At 39.6% G+C, this 15,556-nt stretch overlaps 2 protein-coding genes across 2 annotated transcripts in view; one reads left to right on the top strand and one right to left on the bottom strand.

Annotated features, from left to right (window-relative positions):
* BICDL1 (BICD family like cargo adaptor 1) overlaps positions 1-8,272 on the top strand; it is a 261,541-nt gene extending 253,269 nt beyond the window's left edge. Inside the window, exon 10 of the mRNA XM_053702062.1 lies at positions 7,514-8,272. Within this exon, the coding sequence (XP_053558037.1) occupies positions 7,514-7,720 (207 nt within the window). The 3' untranslated portion in view covers positions 7,721-8,272. The remainder of the gene's footprint in view (positions 1-7,513) is intronic.
* The window catches only part of RAB35 (RAB35, member RAS oncogene family), a 39,600-nt gene continuing 29,720 nt past the window's right edge, over positions 5,677-15,556 (bottom strand). The window contains exon 6 of the mRNA XM_053702063.1: positions 5,677-10,273. Coding sequence (XP_053558038.1) covers positions 10,145-10,273 — 129 coding nt within the window. The 3' untranslated portion in view covers positions 5,677-10,144. The remainder of the gene's footprint in view (positions 10,274-15,556) is intronic.

Genomic DNA, 15,556 nt, shown 5'->3' with positions numbered 1-15,556 from the left:
TAAAATGGGTCTGAACGTTCCCTCTTTTTTGGGAACCACGAAAAGATTTGAGTAAAACCCCTGCCCCTGCCCTGTTCCAGTATTGGAACGGGACAAATTACTCCCATAGTAGAGAGGTCTTTTACACAGCGTAAGAACGCCTCTCTTTTTATCTGGTCTACAGACAATCGTGAAAGAAGAAACCTCCCCCTTGGGAGAGAATTTTTGAATTCCAGATGATACCCTTGGGACACAATTTCCAGTGTCCAGGGGTCCTGAACGTCTCTTATCCAAGCCTGTGTAAAGAGAGAAAGTCTGCCCCCTACTAGATTCGGTCCTGGATCAGGGGCCGTCCCTTCATGTTGTCTTGGGAGCAGCAGCGGGCTACTTGGGTTGTTTACCCTTGTTCCAAGCCTGGTTGGGTCTCCAGACGGACTTGGCTTGAACAAAATTCCCTTCCTGTTTAGCGGAAGAAGAAGAGGGGACTTCTTTGAAATTCCGAAAGGAACGAAAATTATTTTGTTTACCCCCTCAGTTTAGCTGCTTTATTCTGAGGTAGGAGATGACCCTTACCTTCTGTAAAGTCAGAAATTATTTCTTTAAAGTCAGGCCCGAATAGGGTTTTTCCTTTGAAAGGAATAGCCAAAAGCTATGACTTAAATGACACATCAGCCGACCAAGGCCTCGCTTCCATTGAGTCGTTAAAAATGGAGCCGTAAGCTACCGAAGCGGCCGACAGCTAAAAGTAATTTACGGCTGCATTTTAGTACCAGGTTTCCATTGAAAAGATTAGCGTGTTGCGCGCAGTCGCTCTTTTCGTGTAGCTGTAAGTTAACGTTGTGTTAACGCTTCCATCTGACGTCGGATTTCTTGAAAATCAATTAGTTGCTAAGGTAACCCGACCTTACGCTATAGAATTTACGTTTAACGTCCGTGCTTATTACCTGTGATCGCCTCTCAAGAAAAATAAAAAAACACTTATCCATATTTTTAATAATCAAATACTATTTTCTAATATAATTATATTTAACACTTCATAAATATAAGTAATATTTATTGCTGCCCTAGGCATAGGTCTAGTTTGCATTCTGTCGATATGTTCTTGCATATATTATTATATTTAAATATATACTGATATTTCTATTAGAATATAAGTTCAACTATTTCTATACATGAGACAACAATAAATATTACTTATAACAATTTATTTCTACATTAAAACACTTGCATTATTTGCAAGTTTTATAATTTCAATAGAAAATAGGTCTCAAAAAGCACAATTTTCCTCTTTTACACCTAGTTGAGCTGGGGGTAATATATCTCAATGTATCGACAGCCTCCGACAATGTATTAACGGTTAGCGCTTTCAATGGAAACCTGGTATAATTTATCGATTAACGGCTTCTATTACTTTCTATGGGACGCGAAAATCTTTTCGGCAGCCGAAGTCCGGCAGCCGATATTGAGGTATAACGCGCCATTGGAAACAGTCGTTAAACGCTATTGCTTTCGACAGCATATTTAACGGTTTGCGAGTGCACGCAAACTGAATTACGACTCAATGGAAGCGAGGCCCAAGACTTTAACCATAACGCTCTATGCGCTAAAATGGCAAATACGGCATTCTTAGCCGCCAATTTGGCAATCTGAAAGGTGGCATCTGTAATAAAAGAATTAGCCAGCTTAAGAGCCTTAATTCTATCTAAAATTTCCTCTAAAGGAGTCAGTCTTAAAGGATTACTTTCTGTTATAATTTTTAAGCCAAACAACTAACATATTAAAGTTAATAAACATTAATTAAAACCTACTGACCTATATTTTCTCCAAAACAAAGTTTCATAACGTTATAAAAGTTATATATCTTTTATTCCCCGATGATGTCACATTATCCTGCCCACTATTTTCAGCACTGTGTGTTCAAAATACCTAAACCAATGAAATTGTGTTTAAAGCGCCATTTTGAAACCTAGGTATTGTAAACGGATTGGTACAGAGCAAAGGATACCCACGGAGTGGGTTTGGAAAACAATTAAATTTGCAGACAAGATTTCTGATATACGGTAGAGATATGTTAATGAAATGCTATTGATAAAAAGCGTATTTGGGGTAGTTAGTTAGTAACAGGCATAGAAAATATTTACTTACAGTGGCCCTTTAAGAGACTCTTCCAAGGCGTCAAACCAGAAGGATGCTGCAGTTGTAACTGGCACAATGCAGGCTCGTCTGTTGTAAGAGAAAACCCTGATGAATAAATAACTTTTTTAGAAGACCCTCCAACTTCTTATCCATAGGGTCTTTGAAAGCACAACTGTCCTCAATAGGGATAGTAGTACGCTTAGCCAGGGTAGATATAGGGATCATTTTCTTAAAATTAGGAGAAGGTGAGAACGGAATACCCGGTCTTTCCCATTCCCGCGTAATAATTTCCGAGATTCTCTTAGAGGTGCCTGCTTACTCTGATGTTTTTCCGGTTCCTAAGTATTTGTCCATCTTACACAATTTCTCTGGTGGTACCACAATAGAGAGTCACAGTCATCCAGTCGCTAAAACCTCCCGAAGTAACAGGCGGAGGTGTTCAAGCTTAAATCTGAAGGACATGACGTCCGAATCCGTCTGAGGTAACACACTTCCCTAGTCGGAAAGTTCACCCTCAGACAGAAGTTCCCTGACCCCCAATTCAGATCCCTGTGAGGGTACATCGGAAATAGCCATCAAAGCATCAGAAGTCGCAGGATTCGGAATGGTTTCTGTCCTACTGCGTTTGCCCTGCAACACTGGCAACTTAAATAAAACTTCTGTAAGGGTGGATGACATAACTGCAGCCATATCCTGCAGAGTAAATGAAGTGGACGCGGTTGAAGAACACGGCGTCGCTTGGGTGGGCGTTAAAGGTTGTGACGCTTGGGGAGAAAGTAGCAGCATACCCTGATTCTCATCAGTCTGAGAAGCATCCTTAGACATATTTGCATTAAAGAAAATCTGCTCTTTACATAGTAAGGCCCTTTCAGTACATGAGGGACAAAAAGTAAGAGGGGGTTCCACATTGGCATCTAAACACATAGAACAGGTACTTTCCTGAATATCAGACATGTTAAACAGACTAGCAATTATAGTCGTTCTCTACTTGATATATTCAAATATTCTGAAATAAAAAGTCTACTGCGCCTTTAAATAATAAAAGCGCAATAATTTTTCTGCTAGCAGTATAACAACGTTTGCAGTAAATAACAGTGTGCTTATGTGCGCAAATTAACTTAATACTGCTCCGTTTGTTTAGTTACTCTATTTACAAATTCCTATCAAACTCTAGGCACCTCGCCACAGCGCCTACCTGCCCCCAGACCACACTGATCCTTCGTGAGCAGCGCTCCCAAGTCTCTCTGTACCCCTATGTGTACAAACTGACTTAGGCCACACTGGAGCCCAGGACCTTGCTGCCGATCCGGATGATTACTGCGCGGCTGAGCGCGTGAAACTAGGCCCCGTCCACAGTGGGCGTAACTCGAGCCGTACTGAGACCCGCATGGGAAGAAGAAAAAACCATGTCTGAATCCCATACTTAACCACTAAGAACGCCATGTGCCCTCTTATTACACACTCCCAAGGCCAGTTATATTGATATAATAACAATAGACTTGAATAAACAAACCGCATCTCCCAGCATCAACCCACACAGTATAATGCATAAGTGAAAAACATCACTGCATAAAACACACTGATAGTAAGTAAAATAACATGGAATCCAGGGAATATATAATTACTGATTACCCCTCCCAGGTTAGGGAATAATGTCAGCCTGTTCTAATGTATCTAGCCTCCCCAAAAACAAGACTGAACATACCTCAATGCTTGACACGGTCCTCCACACTGAAGATGTTACATTACACTACCTTCAACTGCTCTGTGGGAAACAGCAGGATCTTAGATACTGTTCGCTAAGATCATCAACATCAGGGTAGAAAATAAGATGTCTCATGGAAGGCCCGATTTTCACTCAACACAATAAAATCTTCCTCCACTCAGAAATCTGGGAAACATGGAGGCAGATGACCTAACCCCCTCGCTGAATAGTAAGCAGGAACGATAGACATATAAGCCAGTCATCTCCCCCTCCCCGTCCCTTTTTCCCCCACCTGGATCCCTTTTCCCCCTTCCCTTTTCCCCTTTTTTTTTTTTTTTTTCTTCTTCTTCCCACCCTAGGTGTTGTCCTTATTAGCCACACCCAACTGTGATTATGCTCTTCCCAAACTCGTACAATATAGACATTTGAAACCCACCAATATCTTAATATGTGCATAGTTTATCACAAAAGACAAGATAAGAAAAAGAGAAAAAAAAACCTAGTAAGAGAAGTTCAATGTTCATAAGGAGATTCAATGTTATTTGTTTGTCTACTTGTTTCAATTGTTCCCGCCATGACATAACCAACTGTAACATACGAAAAGCTCTGTAACCTGTTTTGCAAAGGATTGTAATATATTACTTTTCTGAACTTCAATAAAAATTATATTTAAAAAAAAAAAAAAGAAAATAAGATGTCTCCACTCCTCTTGGAAAGCTATTGACTGACTATTTCTCCCTAAGAAAAATAGTACTCACTAGCACCATTTTAAAATAAAAAACTTCTTGATTGAAGAATCTAAACTTAATACCTCACTTTACCTCTTCCTATCACTAACACAGGCAAAGAGAATGACTGGAGTGGGAGGGAAGGAAGGAGCTATATATACAGCTCTGCTGTGGTGCGCTTTGCCACTTCCTGCTGACCAAGAGGCATAATCCCATAAGTAAGGATGAAATCCGTGGACTCGTCATATCTTGTAAAAGAAATCAATGTGAAAAGCTAATTTGATATAGAGTTGATTAGAGCTAAAATAACTAGTGGTTAATGTACGTAACAATTAAAGGAATGAAAGCGGTGTTTGAAATGTGCAGCAGTACAGAAACTGCATAGTCATTTGCTTACTGTGCATGTTCTTAAGGTATGTCTCCAGCACTTAAAGTATGCAGCCAACCTCCTGTAGCAAGAGAGACTCACATGCACATTACCACTTTTAGCAATGATAAATCAACAAAGCATGTGTGCAAAAGCTAATATATTGCAAATTAAGTTTCATGTAACATTTCCCTTATTTGCATAAATTCTTGAACTATACAGTCCTCTTGTTGTAAACACTGCTGACATAAAGTGCTCATGGGCCCCTGTGAGTCTACTTAGATTTACCCTTCAACTAAAAATACAAAGAGAAAGGAACATTTCATAATAGAGGTATTTTGGGAAGGTTTAAAGTTAAATGCTTTATCTAATCCATGGAAAATGTAGTGTCCTTTTAAAGATTTTTTTTTTTTTTTTTTATTTAGTACCAGAAATTTTTTTATACTTCAGGGTGTTCCATTTCTAGGGCAAGGACTGCTTTAATACATGAAGATAGAACACTCACATTATTATCATTTATTTGTACAGCGCTACGGAATTTGGCAGCGCTATACAAATAAATGATAACACATAAAGTGTCTCTTTTTTTCATTTAAGAAGAACCAGTGTGAATCACAAAGATTATGAAGGATCATATATTTCAGAATGTGGGATTAATTTATCAGTGTTATGCAGGTTTGACAGATCTGGGAAGCCACAGCTAATAAAGTTTTGCTTAGGACTCCTAACTTTTTTTTTATAAAGCTACATTATGCCACAGGTTGCCAAGAAACATAAGTTTATTTTTCAAACACTTACATTTAGAGTACAATAACAATCTTGGTAGTAGCTCTTTGAAGGGATGCTGTAGAACTATATATGGGGAGGAGGGGAGAAGAATGACAAAGTGTTTTATAGCTATATTTCAAACATTTTGTAGTTAAATTGTCTCCTAGCATCTGCCACACACAGATTTCTTCCATCAGACTGCCAAATAGTGAAGTACAATTAATCATTCAAGAGAGCACATTTCCAGAGTCCAGTGGCACCTAGCTTTACACCACTCCAGCCAATGCTTGGCATTGTGCTTGTTAATGTGAGTCTTGTGTACAGGTGATGGGCCATAGAAACCATTTCATAGCGTCCCAACACACAGTTCTACTGATGTTGTTTAGAATCTCTGTAGTGAGTGATGGAACAGGTGATCATTACACGCTTCAGCTCATGACAGCTCTACTCTGAGGTGCAATGTGGCTAGGCTGCCCCTCGATGCTTCCACTTCACAATAGCACTTATTGGCTGGGACAATAATTTCACAAACTGACTTATGGCAAAGGTGGCATCCTCTAACAGTGCCACGTATAAAGTCATTGCGTTTTTTTTTAGAACCACTCGTATTGCTAATGTTTGTCTGAGATATAGATAGATGTATATTAGATTAACAAAAAGAACAAAGTATTTTATAAAACACACAAACTTTATAGGATGTAGGAATGTGAGAATTTGTGTGTAAACCATGTGCACAAACAAGTTGAGTTGTGAATACATGTCACCTAAATTACCTGCTCTCATTAGTAAATTTGAAAACTGAAATATAAACTAGAGCGACTGTTGTAAAAATCTGGTTGAAATCCTAAGAGCAGCATTAAAAATTCCAATAAATACCAATTTATACTGAAATGTCCCATTAACTACAATGTGTCAAAGTGTTATACAGACTAAATGGAAACAAGTTAAAGAGACGGTCAACACCATAATTTTTGTTGTTTTAAAAGATAGATAATCCCTTAATTAACCATTCCCCAGTTTTGCATAACCAACAGTTATAATACACGTTTTACCTCTGAAATTACCTTGAATCTAAGCCTCTGCAGACTGCCCCCTTATGAGTTCTTTTGACAGATTTGCACTTCAGCCAATCAGTGCTCACTCCTCGGTAAATTCACATGCATGAGCTCAATGTTATCTATATGAAACACATGAACTAACACCCTCTAGTGGTGAAAAACTGTCAAAATGCATTTAGATTAGTGGCGGCCTTCAAGGTCTAAGAAAATATCATATGAACCTCCTATGTTTAGTTTCCAACTAAGAATACCAAGAGCACAAAGCAAAATTGGTGATAAAAGTAAATTGGAAAGTTATTTAAAATTACATGCCCTATTTGAATCATGAGTTTTTTGGGACTTGACTGTCCCTTTAATGCAGGAGTTTGTTCCTATAAATGCATAAAATCAGGTAAACTCTGGTTTGTTTTTGCTTTGTTCATAAAAAAAATTCTGAGACTCTACAGAATTGTGTCAAATTTCCATTAAGTAAAATGTTTAATCCCATAAATTAATTTCCTGAAAATTTATCTAAATTAAATATCAGTACTATGGTTATTCTATACATAAATCCTCTCAACGATAGTGTTTCTGACTAGTAAATCTCCTAAATGTATAAACTTTTACAACAAATAAGTGTTTGCCAATTTTCAATATATTGTCAAGTTGGTTAGGTCATAGCTTTTACAAGTACAATACGAACTTTGAAGCTGCCTCTTGTAGCCAAGGGGTTAATCTCACATTTGCCTCAGAAATAAACAAAACATTGTGGCTGTTTTATGTTTTGGTACAGGATGACATGCACCAAGTCATTGACCAGCAACTGATGGACAAACACCAGAAGGAATGGAACCAGATTGTATATTCCTTCTCCAGCAACCACCAAATAAAACATTGTGGCAAAGTTAGCACTCTGAACCGTTCAGAGCGGGTTGGAGAGGAGAACATTGGGGCAGAAGGGAGGAGTCTCTTCTCATTTCTAAAGAAAACTAAATGTTAGTGTTCATTGTTAAATAACACTTTGATATTTGATGGATGACAACTGTAAGCTATATTGTTACAAGTGATGTTCACTGAAAAAAGGAATAGGACAGTGATTTTGTAATGAAGATATAAAGCCCCTGACAGGGAAGGTTCAGACTCCTGAAAGACAGAACTGGATATTTGTTCTGTTCAGTCCTATGACTATATTCAGATGTACTTTATTTATTGTTACAGCATAAGAGGCTTAGCAAGTGGTTTGTTTTACACTCCACAGCTTCCCTTATTTACTTCCTTTAATGTAAAACAGCAAGAGAAATGTAGAGAAGTCCTGAGCTGCTCTATTTACAGGACAGACTCCCTACCTCTTGTCTTCCAGGCAGAGCATAGCACAGAGGAACCATCTTGCTGTTCCTTACAGCTCATGTACTGAGAAATGCTCCATGTACATAGCAGAATTTTTATATTGAACAGTATTGCATACAGTTGTTTTATAATATATATATAAAGTGTCATATTTTAGTAAAAAATCTTTTTATTGTAAATCAAATAAAAATATTTCTATGATTTTTTTTCTTGTGTACTTGCCTTTTTTCCTCACACATCCGAATCTCCAGTTTCCTTATATGTGATAAAAAAAATTCCAACTTTGAGTGATAGGACACCCAAAAACTATTTCATTATTTGAGCATACTCTTGTAAAACAATTTACATCTATTATCAAATATGCCATTCTCTTCATATTCTTTGTTGAAGGAGCAGCAATGCACTAATGGGAGCTAGCTGAACACATGACAAAAGGCATATGTGCTGCCACCAATCAGCAGCTAGTTTCCAGCAGTGCATTGCTGCTCCTGAGTCTACCTAGGTATGCTTTTCAACAAAGGAAGCAAAAAGTACAAAGAATAAGAGAAGTCAATTGGAAGGTTGTTAGAAATTGCATGTTCTAGGTCAGTGATGGCGAACCTTGGCACTCCAGATGTTTCAGAACTACATTTCCCATGATGCTCAACTGGAGTGCCTAAGCATCATGGGAAATGTGGTTCTGATAGATCTGGAGTGCCAAGGTTTCACCATCACTGTTCTAAGTGAATCATAAAAGTTTACTTTTGACTTTACTGTACCTTTCACTGAAGACAGCTAATGGATTTATTTATATATTAGAAAGTCGACAAATTCAGTGACACAATCTGGGAAGTTTGTTTCTTTTTTCCCCTTTTTTTTAATTCAGGATCCAAAATTCACATTTTTATTAGTTCCTATGTTGAACAGGATGGTACAAAAAATTTGGCAGATTTTTTTTATATATATATATATATATATATATATATATATATATATATATATATATATATATATATATATATTTCTCATAATTGTTTTCTCACAAATACACATATTGGTTCTAATGGCAAGTGACTTTACAGTTCAGGATCCATCCACCATTTGTTAAAAACAAATTAGTTTGTTTAAAGAGATACTGATGCAAAAATAAGTATGCCCATTCAAGCTACTCAATCCTACACACCTCCCAAAATGTCACGAGGGTATAGGCTCCTGCTGAATTAAAAAGGCACCCTTGGAGTGGTCAAGCGGTTGCTTTTTTTTTTGGGGGTAGGGTGTGAATTACTGCAATGCTACTGACCCCTGGTCCCAAATCCTACATTTCATCTTAAACAATGCAAATTTATGGAAGTTATGTACACTGTCTTGTTCACCCTTAGTTTGTGTGCTCTCCAATACGAGCCTTTGGCACCTGGATTTCTAAACAGCAGAAGCGCTCCGACAGTATGTTGACATGGGCTTAACTCTTACCCAATTGCTTAAGAGGGAAGTATAAATCAACTTCCAGGACAAGTATCACTTTAAATTCTGTATGAGCTAAGGTGACGGCTGAAGCTTTGTTTTCTGGAACATGGTTGCATTCTGACAAATTAAATCACAGGGAAGCAAATTAGTAGCCAGGTCTAATTAAGTCTACCATCATGGCTAGACATGAAACTAGGCACAAGCCAAGGTTAAGACGTCATCTGTACTAAATCTTTAAAAAGGTGATCAGTTCATGTTTATACATCATGAAAGGTTGGCGAAAAGGCATAAGCCAAAGCAAGAGGAGGGAGGCGAAGCCGATTATCGCAATATACAGTATGTACAGACTCTTGTTATATCAGTCCACAGGGTAGGCACTGCAACTGTCCTTTCTGGCAATCACTCTTGAAGAGCAGGTGTGGCAAGGGGATGACAAGAATCCACAACACCTTCTGGCACAGCAATAAAAGATGCCAGCGCCTCAATAGAAAACCTGGAGAAATTCTTAAATAAACAGCACAAAACTGAGAAAATGCCCCAACCCCTGAAAGCTGGGCACTGCCCATGGCACTACTACTCTTTGTCCCAAGAGCAAATGTTCAGATTGAGAGCAGCCTCTGTGCTGTGCCTGAACCTAGCAACACTTCTTTTTCCGTTTACTGTTTTTATTTAGTTTCACCACATCATTCTGTTGCTGCTGCTGCTGTTTTGCCAAATTCTCCTTCTTTGCTCTGAGGACCAATTCAGTTATACAGTTAAACATCTAGAAAATAAAATACATATACACATTACAAATGAAAATCTAAGAATCTTACGTTACAATTTCAGAATAAAAGTAGCAATCAAGATGTACAAGTTCTGCACATATGTACAGTATCATTGTTACAAAGCAAAACAATTTTACATGACCAGCTAATGTTAAAAGGGACATAAAACCCAATATTCTTATATTGTCAATTTTGCTTCATTCTCTTGGCATCCTTTATTGAAGGAGCAGTAATGCACTACTGGGAGCTAGCTGACCACATTGGTAAGACAATGACAAAGAAAATTTATGCTTACCTGATAAATTTTTCTTTTTTGACACCATGAGTCCACAGATCATCTTAATTACTAATGGGATATTCACCTCTTGGTCAGCAGAAGGCGACAAAAAGCACCACAGCAGAGCTGTTAAATAGCTCCTCCCTTCCCTCCCACTCCAGTCATTCGACCGAAGTTAGGAAGAGAAAGGAATAGCCAAGGTGCAGAGGTGTCTGAAGTTTACAATAACCCACAACCTGTCCTACAAGAACAGGGCGGGCCGTGGACTCATCGTGTCAAAAAAGAAATAAATTTATCAGGTAAGCATAAATTTTCTTTTCTTTTTTTATGACACAATGAGTCCACGGATCATCTTAATTACTAATGGGATCCAAAGCTAGCGTACACAGATGATACGGGACGGACAAGACAGGCAACCTAAACGAAAGGCACCACTGCTTGAAGAACCTCTCCCAAAAGCGGCCTCTGCAGAGGCAAAAGTGTAAAAATTTGTATGACTTTTGAAAAAGTGTTAACGAGAGGAACAAGATGCATCCTTGCAAATCTGTTTCACAGAAGCTTCATTTTAGAATGCCCATGAAGAAGCAACAGTCCTCGTGGAATGAGCCGTAACCCTCTCGAGAGACTGCTGTCCAGCAGTCTCATATGCAAAACGTATGATGCTCTTCAGCCAAAAAAAAAAAAAAAAGTAGTCGCAGCATACGGCCCCTTATACTTTCCTGAGAAAATCACAAACAAAGAAGAAGACGACTGACGAAAGTCCTTAGTCGCCTGTAGATAAACAACCTTAAAGCACGGACCCCGTCTAAATTGGCAGAAGTCGTTCTTTCTGAAAAGAAGGATTAAAACACAAAGAAGGAACAACACTCTCCTGATTAATGTTTCGATCAGAAACGAGCTTAGGAAGAAATCCTAATTTAGTACATAAAAACTACCTTATCTGAATGGAAAAAAAGGTAAGGAGAGTCGTACTGCAATGCCGAGAGCTCTGACACTCTACGCATCGAAGAAATCGCAACAAAAAATAAAACTACCCAAGATAACAACTTCATATCTAAGGAAAGCATAGGCTCAAACGAAACCCCTTGAAGAACTTAGAGAACTAAATTAAGACTCCATGGAGGAGTAACTGGGTTGACCACAGGACTGATCAGACCAAGGTCTGGCAAAATGATTGTACATCTGGGACATCCGCCAGACGCTTGTGTAACAAAATAGATAATTTGACCCTTTAGGGAGCTCGTCGAAAAACCTCTCTCCAAACCTTCTTGGAGAAAAGACAAAAAAAAAAATCTCTGAATCCTAACTCCATGAGTAGTCCTTGGAGTCACACCAATAGAGATATGTATGCCAAATATTATGGTAAATCCTTCAAGCCTCCTTGCGAGCCTGAATCATGGTCTCTATGACCTAGTCAGAAAAAGGGGACCTTGAAGTAGAAGGTCCTTCCACAACTGAAGTTTCTGAAATGGAAGATCAGATATGCCCACCAGGACTGCATACCAACGTATTAAGTAGGTAAGCGAAACAGAAAAACCAAGGTACCGCCAGAGCGTCTATCAGTACAGCCTGAGGAATCCGTGACCTCAACCCGTACCTAGGAAACATGGTATTCTGTCAAGAAGCCATGAGATCCAATTGCAGCTGACCCCTACTTCAGGAATGTGAATTACTGACAGATAGCAATTGTGGAACTCCGCCCACTCAACAATCTTGGCTACCACTGTCATGACCAAGAAAGCTCTGAGTACCTGACGGACGATGTAAGCCATCAAGGTTATATTGTCCTACTGTAACCTGATGATTCAGGCCGAACCTAACTGAGGCCATGGTAGGAGAGGAAGAAAATTTTTCTCAATTCCAGAAAGTTTATGGGTAGAACAGACTCCGACCAGGTCCATGTTCCCTGCTCTTAGAGAGTCCCAAACTACTGCCCAGGCCAAAAGGCTGACATCTGTTGATACAATCAGCCAGGAAAAATAAGTTCCCTGGAAAAAAAATACAACAGTAGAGAATCCCTTGTCTCCTGCTCTGCCAGAAACCGCGGAGACAGCTGCACATAATCTCCGTTGCCCTACCTACTGTAGACTGGGGTAGAAGCGAGAGAACTGGATGATATCCATTACCGCTACCATCAGCCCAATTACCTCCCTACACTAAGCCCCTGATGGCCGAGGAGAGGACTGAAGTGCTAGGCAAGAATCTAAATCCTTGATTTCCTGGCAACTGTCCGACTACATACACGTGGAGACTACTATAATTGTGAAATAAGGAACTCTTTTCCAAATTCACCTGCCACCCCTGAGACCGCAGGAAAAATAATCACATTTCACAGCGTGATATTGTTTGGTGAAAGGAAGGCGCCTGAACCAGAATTTTATGCAGAGAAGGTGCCACAGCAATGCCACATATTCCACAGATTCTGGGAGCTATGGCAAGGCCGAAGAACGAGCCACGAACTGGAAAAAAAATTCTAGAAAGGCAAACTTTAGAAATTTGTAAATTCCTAGTGGATGGAAAAGAATGGAATGGTAGATTTCATCGTAAAGGATGTCACTCTGAGAAAGTTGTTTAAACTCTTGACATCCAAAAATGTACTGAAGGTTCCCTCCTACTTGGGAAACCTGAAAACAGATTGGACTAGAATTCCAGATCTCGTTCCTGCCTTGGACCAGGAACTAGCACTCCCAGGTCGGAGAGGCTCTGAAGACAGTATATGAACGCCTCTTCTATTGTCTGGACTGCAGAGAATCTTGAAAGCAGAAACCAGTCCCTGGGAGGAAAAGTACTGAACTATAGTTTGTATCCCTCGGACACAATGACTTCTGCTCAGGGATCTTGCACCTCTCGAACCCAAGCCAGAGCGAAGAAGAAAACCTGCCCTTGCAAGATCCGTCCGGATCGGGTGCAGGTCCTTCATGCGGTCTTTGATTTAACAGCAGGCTTCTTGGATTGCTTCCCCTATTCCAAGGCTGATTGGGTCTCCCAGAAGGCTTAGACCACTCCTGCATGTAAGAAAGAATGCAAGGACTTCCCTTCAAAACTTGAAAGGAACTAAATTACTCTGACTTCCTTTTGCTCTCTAAAGTCTAGACTAAGATGAGATATCCGCAGACCCAGACATTAATCATAACGCTCTGCGGACAATATGTCCTAAGGGAAGCATCTGAAATAAAGGAGTTGGCTACCTTCAGAGCCTTTATGCGAGAGCGGTGTCTGTCCGAATAGAATCAGACAACACATTCAAACCAGTACGCCGCCGCACTGGTGACAGCAACAATACAACCATAGGTATTGGAAACCCTTCCAAGACTCCTTGATAGAGTCTGCAACAGAAAAAAATCTTTTATTAAAAAATAGGAGATGGAGAAAGGATTCTCCCATTCCTTAGTAAACCCCTCTGTAGCCTTATCTGGTACAGAAAAAAAAGGTTCAAAATATTTTCCTGGACCCCTTAGAATTGACTACGCCTGTAGTGTCGGAGCCGTAGCAAACGGAGGTGTGCAAGCTTTAGTATCAAATAAGGTATTACACTGATACCACTGAAGTATCTTCCTCTTCAAGGAAGAAAACTTCGGAACAACCACTACCTTATCAGCAACCTTAGTCACTGACTAAATACATTTCCACTTGCGCTTTCCCTATAGAATAGGAAAAGCAGACAATGTATCAAATAATGCCTGATGACATTAGTGAAGCAATGTCTTGCAAGGAAGTGCAGGGCACTGCATGTGTGGGCGAAAAAATCTTGTGAAGATCTTTGCGTCCTATATTAAACATTGCCAATAGACTTCTGAACAGTATCCGCCTCAGGAGGAGTTGCTTCAGAAAAAGGGTCTAATCAAATAAATGTAATTATTTTTTTTTTTTTTTAAATGTTCTCTTTTTTTTTTATATATAAACTGAAAAATACAATAAAAATGTTACTGTCTCTTAATTCTGAAACGTAACCGTCTTTATCTTGATGTGCAGACATTGTTAAATAGCTACACCTCAGCTTAATTTGCTGCTAAGGTGCTTATCTGCCCCATTTGACACCGGGACTCAGCAGTAAAAGTTATTTAATGGACCACTTTCAATAGAGTCTGTCCGGTCCTAACATGTATGTTAACACTACGGGGACTTTTAAAGAGAAGCCATGCCGAGACCGTAAAATGCACCTCAACTTGGTTCTACCTATAGCTCCGCCCATCGTGGGCGTTTTGAAAGCAAACTCACAGTCGGCCTTTTGAGCTAAAGTGAAGCCCCTGGGAGTAATGAAAAGCCCCTCATACTGAGCTTATCTAAGTGTTCGGACCATGGAGAGCAACTCAAAAATGGCGCTAAACATAACTCCGTCCATCGTGGGTGTTATGAAAGCAAGCTCCCGGTTGGCCTCCTATGATAAGGTGAAGCCACCGGGAGTAGTGAAAAGCCCGCCATACTGACTTTATCTAAGCGCTGGGACTGTGGAGCACAACTTAACATTGTGCTAAACACAACTCCACCCATCATGGGCGTTATGAAAGCAATCTCCCGGTCAGCCTTCTATGCTAGAGTGGAGCCACCTGGAGTAGTGAAAACGAAAGCCCCTCATACTGATCTTATCCAAGTGTTGGGGCCATGGAGTGCAACTCAAAATGGCGCTAACCTAACTCCGCCCATCGTGGGCGTTCTGCAATTTCCTGGTCTACATTTTATTTTAAGTTAAGTCACCGGTGGAAGTAGTAAAAAACCCCTTCTAAGTACTGGGAGCATGTAGCGCATAATAAAAACAATATCCCGGTCTGCATTTTATTTTAAAGTTAAGCCACCGGCAGTAATGAAAAGTCACTTCATACTGAGCCTTTTTATTCACCTCAGACTCTGTGACATTGTAACACACTCCCAATATTTCTCAGCCCCAGTGCCTAGAAAGTGCTGTCGTTAAGTTCCCCCCTTTCATCTATAGGAGGATATTGTCCCAATAATAATGTGCTCAACTTCCTCTGAGTTTTCTCTTTTCCCAGAATAAAAGTCAGCA

The sequence above is a fragment of the Bombina bombina genome, chromosome 2, assembly GCF_027579735.1.
Source record: "Bombina bombina isolate aBomBom1 chromosome 2, aBomBom1.pri, whole genome shotgun sequence".
NCBI classification, from domain to species: domain Eukaryota; kingdom Metazoa; phylum Chordata; class Amphibia; order Anura; family Bombinatoridae; genus Bombina; species Bombina bombina.
The sequence above is the reverse complement of the archived record's forward strand: the minus strand, read 5'-3'. Positions and strand labels throughout refer to the sequence as shown.